Source organism: Alexandromys fortis, unplaced genomic scaffold (genome assembly GCF_014885135.2).
Source record: "Alexandromys fortis isolate MF-2015 unplaced genomic scaffold, M_Fortis_MF-2015_v1.1 scaffold_88, whole genome shotgun sequence".
NCBI classification, from domain to species: domain Eukaryota; kingdom Metazoa; phylum Chordata; class Mammalia; order Rodentia; family Cricetidae; genus Alexandromys; species Alexandromys fortis.
Genome location: NW_026067961.1, coordinates 7,384,973 through 7,397,450, shown reverse-complemented (window position 1 = coordinate 7,397,450; position 12,478 = coordinate 7,384,973). Strand labels below are relative to the sequence as shown.

The 12,478-nt window shown below is 45.0% G+C and overlaps 1 protein-coding gene across 5 annotated transcripts in view; it reads right to left on the bottom strand.

Moving 5' to 3' along the window:
• The window catches only part of Vps13d (vacuolar protein sorting 13 homolog D), a 221,120-nt gene that overhangs the window by 185,463 nt on the left and 23,179 nt on the right, over positions 1-12,478 (bottom strand). For all 5 annotated transcript variants that reach the window (XM_050153110.1, XM_050153115.1, XM_050153113.1 and 2 more), the window contains exons 7-17: positions 11,628-11,732; positions 10,416-10,586; positions 9,977-10,077; positions 8,570-8,738; positions 6,812-6,913; positions 6,453-6,654; positions 5,776-5,955; positions 5,022-5,152; positions 4,149-4,224; positions 3,569-3,739; positions 2,353-2,483 (exon numbers count right to left, since the gene is read on the bottom strand). In XM_050153110.1, the coding sequence (XP_050009067.1) occupies positions 2,353-2,483; positions 3,569-3,739; positions 4,149-4,224; positions 5,022-5,152; positions 5,776-5,955; positions 6,453-6,654; positions 6,812-6,913; positions 8,570-8,738; positions 9,977-10,077; positions 10,416-10,586; positions 11,628-11,732 (1,539 nt within the window). The remainder of the gene's footprint in view (positions 1-2,352; positions 2,484-3,568; positions 3,740-4,148; positions 4,225-5,021; positions 5,153-5,775; positions 5,956-6,452; positions 6,655-6,811; positions 6,914-8,569; positions 8,739-9,976; positions 10,078-10,415; positions 10,587-11,627; positions 11,733-12,478) is intronic.

Below are 12,478 nucleotides of genomic sequence, written 5' to 3'. Positions count from 1 at the left end.
CTCAAGAGGCAGGAGGACCAAAGTTTGAGGCTTGCCTCGACTACTCCATTTTATCACTGTTAACTGTGACTGCTGAACAGCTTTGTGGAGGTATCTAAACATTCCTGAAACCCAGCCAGGATGCCAGTCCTCAGGACTGCAACATAAGACACTTGTTGGCTAAAGGCATTACCATAGGCCAATGTTTGAAGTAGAGAGCAAAAGCTAGCAAATTACTAATTGGAGGAGTTGTTTGTTGTGATTGATGATCCATAAATTAAAATGGCTTTTGTTTGTAATTACAAGGCTTAATAATTTGACGTATCATAGAAATTATGAAATACAAATTATGTTGAAATCAAAACACTTTTATTTAATCATAGACATTGGTAATCATAAACTTTCACTGAGCATGGTAGCACACTCCCTTAATCCCAGCACTCGGGAGGCAGAGGCAGGTGGATCTCTGTGAGTTCAAGGATAGCCTGGTCTACAAAGTGAGTTCCAGGATAGCCAAGGCTGTTGTTATACAGAGAAACACTGTCTCAAAAATAAAAAAATTAAATAAATTTTCATGCTAAAGTATCTTAAAGAAAATATACATTCACATATTTGTAATATAAATAATATAGCATGTCATGAACTGGTTTGTCCTTTTTGATTAAAATTTGCCTCAACTACATGTATGTGGTAAAGGCTAGTTTATGTATAAATGTAATAAGGAACCCACACCTGACACTACCAAAATGGCCAAGAACCTGAGACTAAATAGGTCATGGGCACTAAGGGAAAACTTACTACTATTCTGCTAAAGGAACATAGCAATAAAATGACAGCTAATGTCCTACTACTGTACCCACAGTGCATCACTCAGCCCTCACCAGAGAAGCTTTCTTTTTTTCTTTCATTTATTTATTTATTAAGTTTTATTCTGTATACTGTGTTGTTTGCATGTGTGCCTGCAGGACAGAAGAGGGCACCAGATCTCATTACAGATGGTTGTGAGCTACTATGTGGTTGCTGGGACTTGAACTCAGAACCTTCAGAAGAGCAGGCAGAGCTCTTAACCGCTGAACCATCTCTCCAGCTCCAAGAAGCTTTCTTTTCGCATAGATGGTGATTAACATAGATCCACAACTGGACAACACAGACCCGCGAGTGTTCAACCCTGGAGATTCTTTATCAAACCCTCCCCTAAGACTCAGGGATCTTTCTAGAGGAGGAGGCAGAAGTATTGTAAGACACAGAGGTGGTGGATGACTTTAGGGAAACAGTCTTCCAGGCACAACAGGACGGTGTATATAGGAACACACAGAGACTGTTCCGGTACCTACCAGACCTGCCTGAACAGGTTGAAACCAGACAAAATCCCATCCCCAACCAAGAAGCTATTTGCAATTGATACCTGCTGGGAAAGAGGAAATCAGTTTTCTCTACTGGAGTGTCACTTAGTACATCAACCACACTCCACAGTGGGCCCCATGCCCAAGAGCAGTGAACCAACACGAAACAGACTCCATGCTTTGCGTGTGTATTTGTTTTGTCTTGTTTTACTGGGTTGTTTATCTTAATTTTCATTTGTTTAAGTTTATTTTTTTTTGAGATAGAGAGAAATAAATGAAGTTGAATAAGTAGGGATATGGGGAGGATCTGCGAGGAGTTGAAGGAGAGAGAAAGAATATGACCAAATATACTGTAGACAAAAAAAAATAAAAATAGAGAAAAAAAGAAAGAACCCCCTATTTTTAAGATAACAGAAAGGCACTCATAGCTGTAATGTATGCTGAAACACACATACACACACACACACAAGAAAACAAGACTAATTCCTCATTCCCCACCACAAGTCCTTAGGCATTGGACTTCGTCCACAGCTGCTTCTCCAGGGTCACAGGAGCCACGCTTGTCTAACAGCTCCATCTACTGCCATGGCTAGACAGTGTGCTACCACACCCATGGTCAGAAACTGCCTTTCTGGACAAATGAAGCTGCTTCTTGGCTTTCTCTATGCAGGTACACAGCACCACAAAACCTGCACCCCAAGTTGAGCACTGTTCTACTGGATACCCTTTGCCTACAGCAAGAGGAAGGCTCTTCTGTGAACTACCTGCAGATGAGGCCTGGAGAGGCACCCAGGGAAGTCTCGAAAGAAGCCTCCGAGCAAGGAAAACATGATCTGGTCAGCATTGCTCATCTTCTTAACCACTAGTGGAGCTGTTTGTTTTACGACAGATATAATTATGGATCCCCCCCTTTTTATCTCACCTAGTTGGCATAACTGATATGAGCAAGCCAATTTACTACGGGTCATGAACTCATCAGGAAACATGGTTGCTTCTCCTGTCCCCAACAGAATCACACAAGGCTACTTACAATAAAATCTCCCACAAGCAGCCGATCAAGAGTCTGGCGGATCTCAGCCTTGGTCTGCATCTTCAGCTTGTTATATTGTCTTCGAGCAGCCTCAGCTACCCTCAACTCAAGCTCAGACTGATAACCAAAACCTGCAAGATTGGCAAGGCAAAAGGCGTCAGAACTTGCAAGCTCCTGGGCCAATGAAATGTTGTCACTCTGCTCTTACCCAGGAGACCACCAAAGTGGGAAAAGGCAATCAGGCACAAAAACAGCTCTTTGCTTTGTAATGGTCCATCACAGGACAGCCAGGAGAAGGCCAGGGGGGAAAGGTGGACAGCCTTAAGGGCATAGAGACAGAAAAGGGAACGATACTTGACTTATTAGAACCCCTAGGAACATTTCTGAAAACTCCAAACTGCTGTCTTTCAAAATTATTATAAAGCAGAATACTGTACTGAAGGAAAAAAATTCAGCCACGTCACACATGGCTACTGTTGAATGAACAGTCTCACAACTAGCTGCACCAGTGGCACACGTCTTTAATCCCAGCACCTGGGAGGCAGAGGCAGGTGGATCTCTGTGAGTTTGAGGCTGGCCTGGTCTATAAGAACTACTTCCAGGACAGGCTCCAAAACTACAAAGAAACTCAGTCTTGGGGGGGAAAAAAGCTTCATGCCTGTCAAAAGACTACAGGAGCTTCATAATGAGCAAGGACGAAGGCGAAGGATGCACACAAAATAAAAGTTACTGTCTCACAAGCCTCCTCATCAGGGAAAGCACTCCTCCAACGTCTCAACCTCCTTGGGGAGTAAAGGAAGCAATTAGTTTAGTGCAGCAACAATGACACTTAGGACCCTATGGTCGAAATCAAGAGAGAGAGAGAGAGAGAGAGAGAGAGAGAGAGAGAGAGAGAGAGAGAGAGAGAGATGCTGCCACCTAGAAAGAAATTCTTGAATATTCTACCTTAGTCCATCAAGCTAAAACATCCTGGCCGAAGAAACTGCCATCCCAGAATGAAGGACAAAAAAGTGCAACCTAAAGGGACATGGGAAGGACACTGGCGAAGGACACTGACTCGGTGTTCACACACAATCCTTCCACTTATTCTGCAGCTCTTGCTGCAGTACCAGGTCATCCAAATGCATTACAACCTTGTCTAGAGCACCAGCAATGACCCAAAAGAAGATTCCCCCCCAAAGGTAACATAGGATCAAACAAACAAAAAATAGTTAACCTGAGGTATGAACCTTTCCCTTGTAGAAAAAGTCTGCCACTTTTTTAATAGCCTGTGGGTTGTAGATGATGTTCAAGGGCCTCGTGCTGACATGCAGCCGCCTCTCAAATTGGCTGTGTACTGGATTCCTCTCATAGAGCATCTCAAAGACCGGACTGTCTGGGTCTGCAGCTAAAGGAAAGAATGGAATAGTGAAAACAGCAAAACAACCACCACACCCAGACAGATCTGCAAAACATGCTGGGAAAAAGATGCTTTCTAAATTCTTTTCTCATCAGTTCACAATTATGCAGGTTTTTAAATAAAGCCTAATGAGGCCTGACTCTGATTTTTAACAGGAATCATGGCAGCTAGACTACTGTAGTTGTTCCCATAATGCAAACCAAGGCCCAAAAGGCCTTGCAAAGCTACCCTAGGGACACCAGAGGAACACAGTCCCACCCGAAGGGTGCCAGGATGCCTCCCAGTGCAATACGGATCCATCTGGCAAACCACTATGCACAGAGCAGAAATCAAAGTCTACCAATCAGTAATAATGATTTCTTTTAAGGATTAGTTTTAAGGACACATGAAAAATTACCTGGGTATTGATCACTTCTGTCAGCCGATGCAGTCTGAAGACCAAAAGACTGTGAGACTCGGCCAACTTCTTTCTGCTGTTAAACACATCCACAAAAATGCTTCAGTGGGCAGGAGGGACAATGCACTGCCCCCTTCATCTTACACGCCTTGCTCCCTCTTTGCACACATGACTCAAACCCCTCCACACTGAGCTTTACACATCCATGTACTACTGTGCCACTTCCCGGAGCTGACAATGTACTACAGAACCCAGTGCCTCTAATGAATGCCAAGTGAATAGTAACTATTTATAATTTTTCAAACTGTAAGCCCACCCTCCCACACTCTCTAAGAACATTCAAAAAGAAGTACATATAGAGAAAATGGATAAATATTCAGCCAATTAGACTATGTCTTTGACAACTTAGTAAGACTGAAGATCCCATAGCTGGTAAAGAATATTCCATATAAAATTGAAAATATATAGAGGACTTAAGGCAGTTCTCTTTTGGACTCCTGGAAAGATGAAATCTCATAGTAACAGTAGGTCGTGAGTATAGCTGTTAGACATGGGAAAGACTCAAGTGTTAACTATGAAATGCAGAGAGCAGTGTTCCTGGCATTATTCCCAGGTAGACAGACACTTCCACAGTGGCTACAGCATGGGGAGGGAAGAGTCAGAGCCACACAGCTCACCAACATTTCCTCTCTAACAAGTCAAAGGACCTCGTCCCAGTCTGAATCCAATGATCAAATGTCAAAATCAGTCCAGTTAACAGAATTTTTGGCTTCCTAAAAAAGACATAATATACTGACACCCATATATGATGGCCACACCACTGCAGTGCACACTGACAGCCACATGTGATAGCCACACCACTGCAGGACATACCGGATTAGGGAAGACCAGGAGAGGAAACATGGTTCCTTCCGTAGCCAGATCTCGGAGGAACAGTCCACCCAATCGGACTAAAAGCAAGGAGGAGTTTCTTCGAGGAAGGGACTCTGCTAGAAGTTTGACATCTATAAAAGATAAAACATAAGAGATGGTAATATGATATAATGCTAAATGTGCTTTATATCTAGAAATAGCAGATACATTTTACAGAGAGCTATTTGACACTAGGAAATATTTTTCCAAGAAATTAGAACACACACATGCATACACACACACACACACACACACGCCCAGTCTACTGTGGATGGTGCCACCCCTAGGCAGGTGGCCCTGGGTATTGAAGAAAGCAGACTGAGCAAGCCAGAAGGAACAAGCCAGGAAGCAACATTCCTCACAGCCTCTGTCCCTCACAGCCTCTGCTTCAGTTCCATCCCAGGTTCCTGCCTTCAGTGTCCTTTGATAGCACGCTGTGATATGGATATGGATACGTAACCCAAACAAACCCTTTCCTCCCCTAGCTGCTTTTGGTGTTTCATCACAGCAATAGAAACCTAACTAAGACAATACCGTTGGTGCCCTCATGACATGGGTTCTGGGGACCAAACACAGATCTTCTGAAAGAGTCGTACGCACTCTTATCGTCTGAGGCATCTCTCCAGCCCCAACTTTCTCATCGACTAACTCCCCTGGATGATGAAACAGACAGGGTGCTGGCGCTGGGATGGGCAGAGCTGGCTCTGAACAGTACCTGAGAACTCAAGCTGCATGAACGCACTCTCAGTGGCATGAGCAGCGCTCTGCTCCTTGTGCAGGAGAGTCACCGTGCCCCGCTGGAGCTGCACGTTCAGCTTGGCGAAGACATGATCTCGCTTTGTGTAGGTGTTCATACATGAGGCATCCACAGTGGGGTCAAAAAACTCCTCGGTACCTACATGGTAAAGGAGAACGGGCTTAAGAGAACACATGGAGAGCAAAGAGCAGGCACCCTGACTGACGATGCTGCTAAACCAGGCTTCCCTTCTTCGGGCAAGAAGCCAAAGACATGGGTGACTACAGGACAGTGGCTATCACCCAGGCAGCATGACACGAGGCTGATATGGTTAGTGCAGTTCAACTTAAACAGTCCCTTGTTTCTAAGGCTCATACTGCCAGCACAGGACTACAGTGGACCGCAGAGTTTATGAACAAGCTCAGATTTAGTTCTCTGACAAGGGCTGCCATTCAGATCTGTTCAAGAATGCACAAATGACCACAGCCATGGAGTGTCCTCCATCTACCTCTATGTAACAAGCTGCTATCCAAATGTCTCCCTTGGTTAAGTCTAGAAATGACCTCTTAAGCTGTTGTACGAAGAGCAGGATGACATTTAGCACCTAACTCTCCGCTCTGGCTGAGAGAGGAAGTGCAGACAGGCTCCCAGCATACCCAAAATCTCCTCAGGGGTCCAGTGCTCATGCGACTCGGTTGACAGTCCTTCCACCACTTTCCCTTCAGGGCTCTGCTGTCCGTACCAGCCACCCCACCCTGGAAACCAGGACTGCAGGTACTGCAGCATCCCACTGCCTCCACTAGCATCAGGGTCACCAGGTGAGGCTCCTGGAGAATCAAACTGAGGCTCTCGAAGACTCTGTAATCACAAAGAGGCAGACATGAAGACCCATGGGCAGACGTGGCCTGTGATATGCCATTGTTTGCTATGTGTCCTGACAGAAACACAAGCATATCAACACTAAAGGGCTCAGGGAGCACTGGGACCAAATGACCCTTCCTAGGAGATTTCTCACCTCTGCTAGCTCCTCTTGTTTATAAAATCTATCATGAACCAGTTCACGCAGAATCTTCAATTCCTCAAAGCTCTGTTCCTCCTCAATCCGACACATCTCCTCCTGTTTGGGACAAAATGAAACCGAGACACTGCAGAGCTACAGGAAGGGAGCACCGCATCAATACACTAGTCCCAGCACCTCCCTGAAAGCTGAGAATTGGTGACCATTGACCAATGTCGTGGGAGTTGCCTCTGGTTTAAAAGGGGTTCCCTATAGCCCAGCAGAGGTTACTCATTCTCAATCCCCACTAGAACAGTGGGAGCACACAGAGCAATGAGAACACACTTTGCTGCAGGAGGTGGCTGCCAAGGCATGCTGCTCTGCACAGCACTGACACGGTCACAAATTACGTTCCACATTAGCTCTGTTAGCCCAGGAGATCAAAGGAAGCAGAGCTATCACTGTCCCCACCTTCCAAGAGGAAACTGAAGGCCAAGCTCACACAGTATGTGTGATCTACCCTGGCTCTTTCATATTCACGACTGGCAAGGGCGTGGTCATTTCAACATGTTTCACACTAGTTATTAAAGAATAGCAGTGACAACTATAGTCTCACTGTTTTTTTAATAAAGTAAAATCACCATCCTAAATAACATCTTATTTGCTAACATTAGAAGAATGCACTGACAGCAGGTGCCCACAGCTTACAGAGCTGCTGCTACTTGGCCGCCTCAGCACTAATTCAGATTCTTCCTCCTAGTGCCCTCCAGAACAAATATCAGACTTAGTCCATCCTTTTCACAGGGTGCCCATTGTCAGCAGCCATGCCAGACACCACTGAAGACAGCAAAAGGCAAGTAAGGGCTATGGCCTCAGGATGCCAGCAGGACGGGTGAGAACTCAGGGTTCAGGATGACCCCTGGGGACCATCCCGTGAAAAACTGCTTATAAAGATCAACTAGAGGAGCAATCCGTTATAAATAACCCGAGCCAAAATATAGAGAATGGTCTGAGCCATTCACAAAAGCAAAACAGATAAGGACCAAAGCAGCCCTGCTGCCTTCCCTTTGCCCAGGAGAGGAAGGGAGACAGATCCAGGAAGGGGTAAGGCCAGGACAGGAATTCGGCAGGGCTGACTCTAGGGTAGCTAGCCCACAAATAATCTAGATAAGGCAGCCTTCTCATCTCTGCCACCTGCTCTGGCTTCACCTCTACCACCGAAAGTCAATTGAAGTCAATCACACCAACTAGGATTACATAGAATGCAGGTCAAAGTCTACAGAAATTAGTTACAGACTTAACAGCTAGACTATGTGCAAAACTGGAAGAGACACTGGGGACTCCATGAGGGTCTCCCGGAACTGCAAGCATAGAACTGCATTCTGTACCAGACGGGATCTGGAGGGCTCATGGCCATTTCTGTTTCCTCCTATCTGATGGCTTCTCAGGGAGCAGGGGTGGAAAACGGACTCACTACATTCCAAGGAGTTCCCTCTCTACTAAGCCCAACTCTAGCCTATAAAACTGTGCCTCCAGCATGGGACTTTGTATCTTCACACACTCGACCTTTTTTTCAGCCTGTAAGAAAATATTCTTAGCTAAGAGTGGTGGCTCATGCCTGTAATTCTAGGACTATGGAGATAGAAGCAGGAAGACTAGGAGTTCAAAACCAACCTCAGCTACATAGACTCTGAGGATAGCCTAGGCTACATGCAACAATGTCTCAAAACCAAACAAACAAATCAAGAGAAAATAGTAAACAAGAAGCCCACTCACCTTGTCATCTGCAGACAGCACAGCTCCTTTTAACTTGTTGAAATATCTGTCCGTGTAAAACACAGCATCTCGGGCACGATGCAACAAGAAATCCCAGGTCCAACACTTCCTCTGCTCTCTGATCTCATACAAGTTAGCATTCAAGGCAAAATACCACCACTCTCGACAGCTGCAACAATATGTGACAATGTGTTATTCCTTCCAGTAAAAACCACGACAATGCTCTTGGTCCAGGACAACCCCAGAACACAGGTTACTTCTGAGACATTTCTCATATCAAGCCTTTCTGTCTTGGGTCCATTATAACATTAAGCTAAACTCAATGTGCAGAAGAGTAATCTTGGGGGGGGGGGAACCATTAAATTAAACTTTGTGTCAATAACAGCACAGCATGTGATCAACGAGCCTCACCCAGGGCAGTCCCTCTCCAGGAGGAAATCGCTGCTGGAAGTAAGGCAAGCACCATCTTGAGACAGTCACCATGGACTTGACCACTACAGATTTAACTGAGTTTCTAAGGACATGCTTAGAAACACATGAGATCTTTAAAAAGGTTTACATGTCAGACTGGTCACATGTATCTCTGTAACATGAAGAGAGGGTTTATGGGACAGGAAAGATAGCAGCAATTGAGAGCACATACTGAGGCAGAGCATGGTGGCACACACCTTAGATCCTAGTGCTTGGGAGGCAAAGGGAGGCAGATCTGGGAGTTTGAAGACAGTCTAGTCTATTTAAATAGTGAGTTCCAGAGCATCCAGGGCTATATAAAAAGACTCTGTCACAAACAAACATAACATACTGTCCTTATAGAGGAACAGAGTTCAGTTTCCAGCAACTACATCAGGCAGCTCACAACTGCCTTTAATTCTAGTTCCAACCTGATGCCCTCGTCTGGCCTCTGTGGCTCCTGCATTCATGTGCTACACAATCATACACATATCCACAAATATAATTTAAATTAAACTGTATTTTTAACAAAGAGGACTAATGTTTGCTCTGGAAGTCAGAGAGCACAACCTGTACAGAGAACAGAGAAAAGGAGGACACACCAAATGTCACCAAGAAAGAGCAATCTGCTTACCAAGTGACAGCAAGGATCTTCTGAGTTTCACTGCTCTCATTCAAAGAGTGGCTCTTATCCAACAGAGGTAATCGATACTGACAACAGATACTTCATGCCCTTTTGTCCCAGATATAATTTCTATTTTCTCAGAGGTAACACATTCACAGAGTTTAAAACCTAACCAGCTCTACCAAAGTTAACCCAACCCTTTCTTCTGCAGTCACAGGTGCCCTTTCTTCTGCAGGCATGTGTGAAGGACAGGAGACATGTTTCTGGTCTGTGTACAGGAAAGCATGCTGATGTACAATGCACTTATGGGTAGCATGCAGCGGTGCCCTTACTTCTTGGACACGGCCACTTTTGGTTTCCACTTCCGGAATTTCACCTGCCTCTCCTTCCGCTCCAGCTCCTTGAGGAATCCCATGATCTGCCGGTACTGCAGCTTTGTTAGAGAGGAAGAGACACTAGATTAGGATAGCGCTGGTTCTTTGGCTCAGTCAAGACTACACTGAACAAGAACAACTCAATCTGCTGAGCTGGAACCCAGTAACCAAAGAATCAACAAGAGGCATGCCGGGATGGCTACCTAGTTATCCTGTGCTCTTTGCTCAGCACTTAAAAACACCAAATCAAAACCAAAACTATGTGGACAAGAACCCAATTTTACCATGTCGTCCACCCGGGCCTGGAGGGAAACAATGCTGAGGACACCATTATAGAGTGGTTTTCCTTTATTCTAATTCCCAGCAGTGGGTCTGAGCCTCTGGGAGGAAAATGTACCTGGGACAGCTTCAAGGGAATGGTCTCCAGCTGAATATCACATTCAATCCGTGGGCTGTGCCGGGACCTCAGAGGCTCCTTGGAGCAGTTTCTTTTCAAGAGGGCGGATGCACACACAGGCTCCAGAATGTAGTGGTGACTGCGACTCTCCATGCTTCTGGCCATGGCCTCCTGTGTCACAAGAACACTGGCTCTACACAGACCAACCTTCCTTCTGGCTGTTTCCTTCTACTCTGGGAATGTAAACTGAACAGCTAAACTAAGCCATGGGCTGGGTCATAGCTTCACTGTCACCTAATCTACCTTAAGCCACCTTGAGTTGGGGGAAATGAATCATATTTCTCCATTTCACTGAAGTGCCTACATTTGTTTGGTTGGTTGGTTTTCTTTTTTTCAAGACAGGTTTCTCTGTAGCTTTGGAGCCTGTCTTGGAACTAGCTCTGTATAGCAGGCTGGCCTCAAACTCAAAGATCTGCCTGCCTCTGCACCCCAAGTGCTGGGGCTAAAGGCGTGCGCTACCACCACCCACTATAATTTCTTTACAAAAGACTAAGATAAGCCTTTCCACAGTCCTTCCCTAGCACTAACACTGTCTGTCCATGTAGAAGTTTTAAAGGGAGGGCCCTGGTGATTTGAAGGAGTCGCCTCAGCAGGCCAGCCCCTCTAATCTGCTGCTCCATTCACTCAAAATCTTGGTGTTTAATTCCTACTGGCCAACAAAATGCTAATGACAGTGTGCCCAGATGCACAGTAGTAAGAACCAAGGAATCAGACACAAACACATCTTACAAACAGGATGTTAACCAGGGGTAGTGGCTCATGCCTTTAATCCCAGCACTTGGAAGAGAGAAGTAGAAGGATCTCTGTGAGTTTGAAGCCAGCCTGGTCTACATAGTGAGTTCTAGGACAGCCAAGACTACAGAGAAACTCTGCTTCAAAAACAAATAAATATTAAATTAAAAAAAAAAAAAAAACAGAATGTCACATAAAAAAAGACACAAAAACATCCACAAGCAACCTGATCCAAGTTCAAATACACAAGCCATGGTACATATGAAGTTCAAACCTGAAGATACAGTAAGCATCTCAGGCAGACTCTAGACAGAAGATGCTTGTAGAGGCACAGCACAGGGGACCACAGCCTGCAAATCAGGGTCCCTGTACCACATTCCTTTGGTACCATCTTACACCAAAGCTCCAGCCAGAACATACCTGTAACTCCGCCTGAGGCAAATCCCCCAATAACGTGCAATCGACATCCCAGTAGACACTAAACTCAGCCACATCCAATCGTTTTTTCCGCATTAGCTTCTGTACCTGGGGGAGAAAGAGGAAGAGTAGGATGGTCACCTTTAATATCGGGTATGTGCTGTTCACTCAACGTTACACATCAGGTACTTTGCAAGGTACAAGAGATACAAGATCGAAGGAAAACAGTCTACTCTCATACAGCTCAAACTCCATGCATGCAAGGCCTGGCATCCCACATCTTTGATCCCAGGACTCAGGAGGTAAAAAGGCCATCCTGGTCTATATGGTGAATTTCAGGACAGCCAGGGGTACAAAGTAAGACCCTGCCTTAAAAATAAACAAATAAATAGACAAACAAACCAAGTTCAACCAGGTGGCAATACCAAAGTGCATAAATGTTTTTAATTGATTAGAAGAAGCAGTGGGAGGATATTTAAGATTCTATGAGCAAACAAAATATCACTAGGCAGGGGAGTGTCAAAATATCTGTGAATCTCAACTAGGCAGTGGTGGCACAAGCTTTTAGTAACTACCAGCACTTGGGAGGTAGAGGCAGGTGAATCACTGTGAGTTTAAGACCAGTATGGTCTACAGAGTGAGTTCCAGGACAGTTAACGTTACACAAAGAAAGCCTATCTTGAAAAAACTTACAAAAAAAAAAAATCTGTAAATCTCATACAAACGACTGAGTCAGCACAAAAGGCCTGCTATCTTCGGGGGACAGTGATTCCGTTTCTAAACGAGAACTCCAAATGGCAGAGAAACAGTATGGATACATGTGCATGAACACATATTTGAAGTGGGACGTCAGT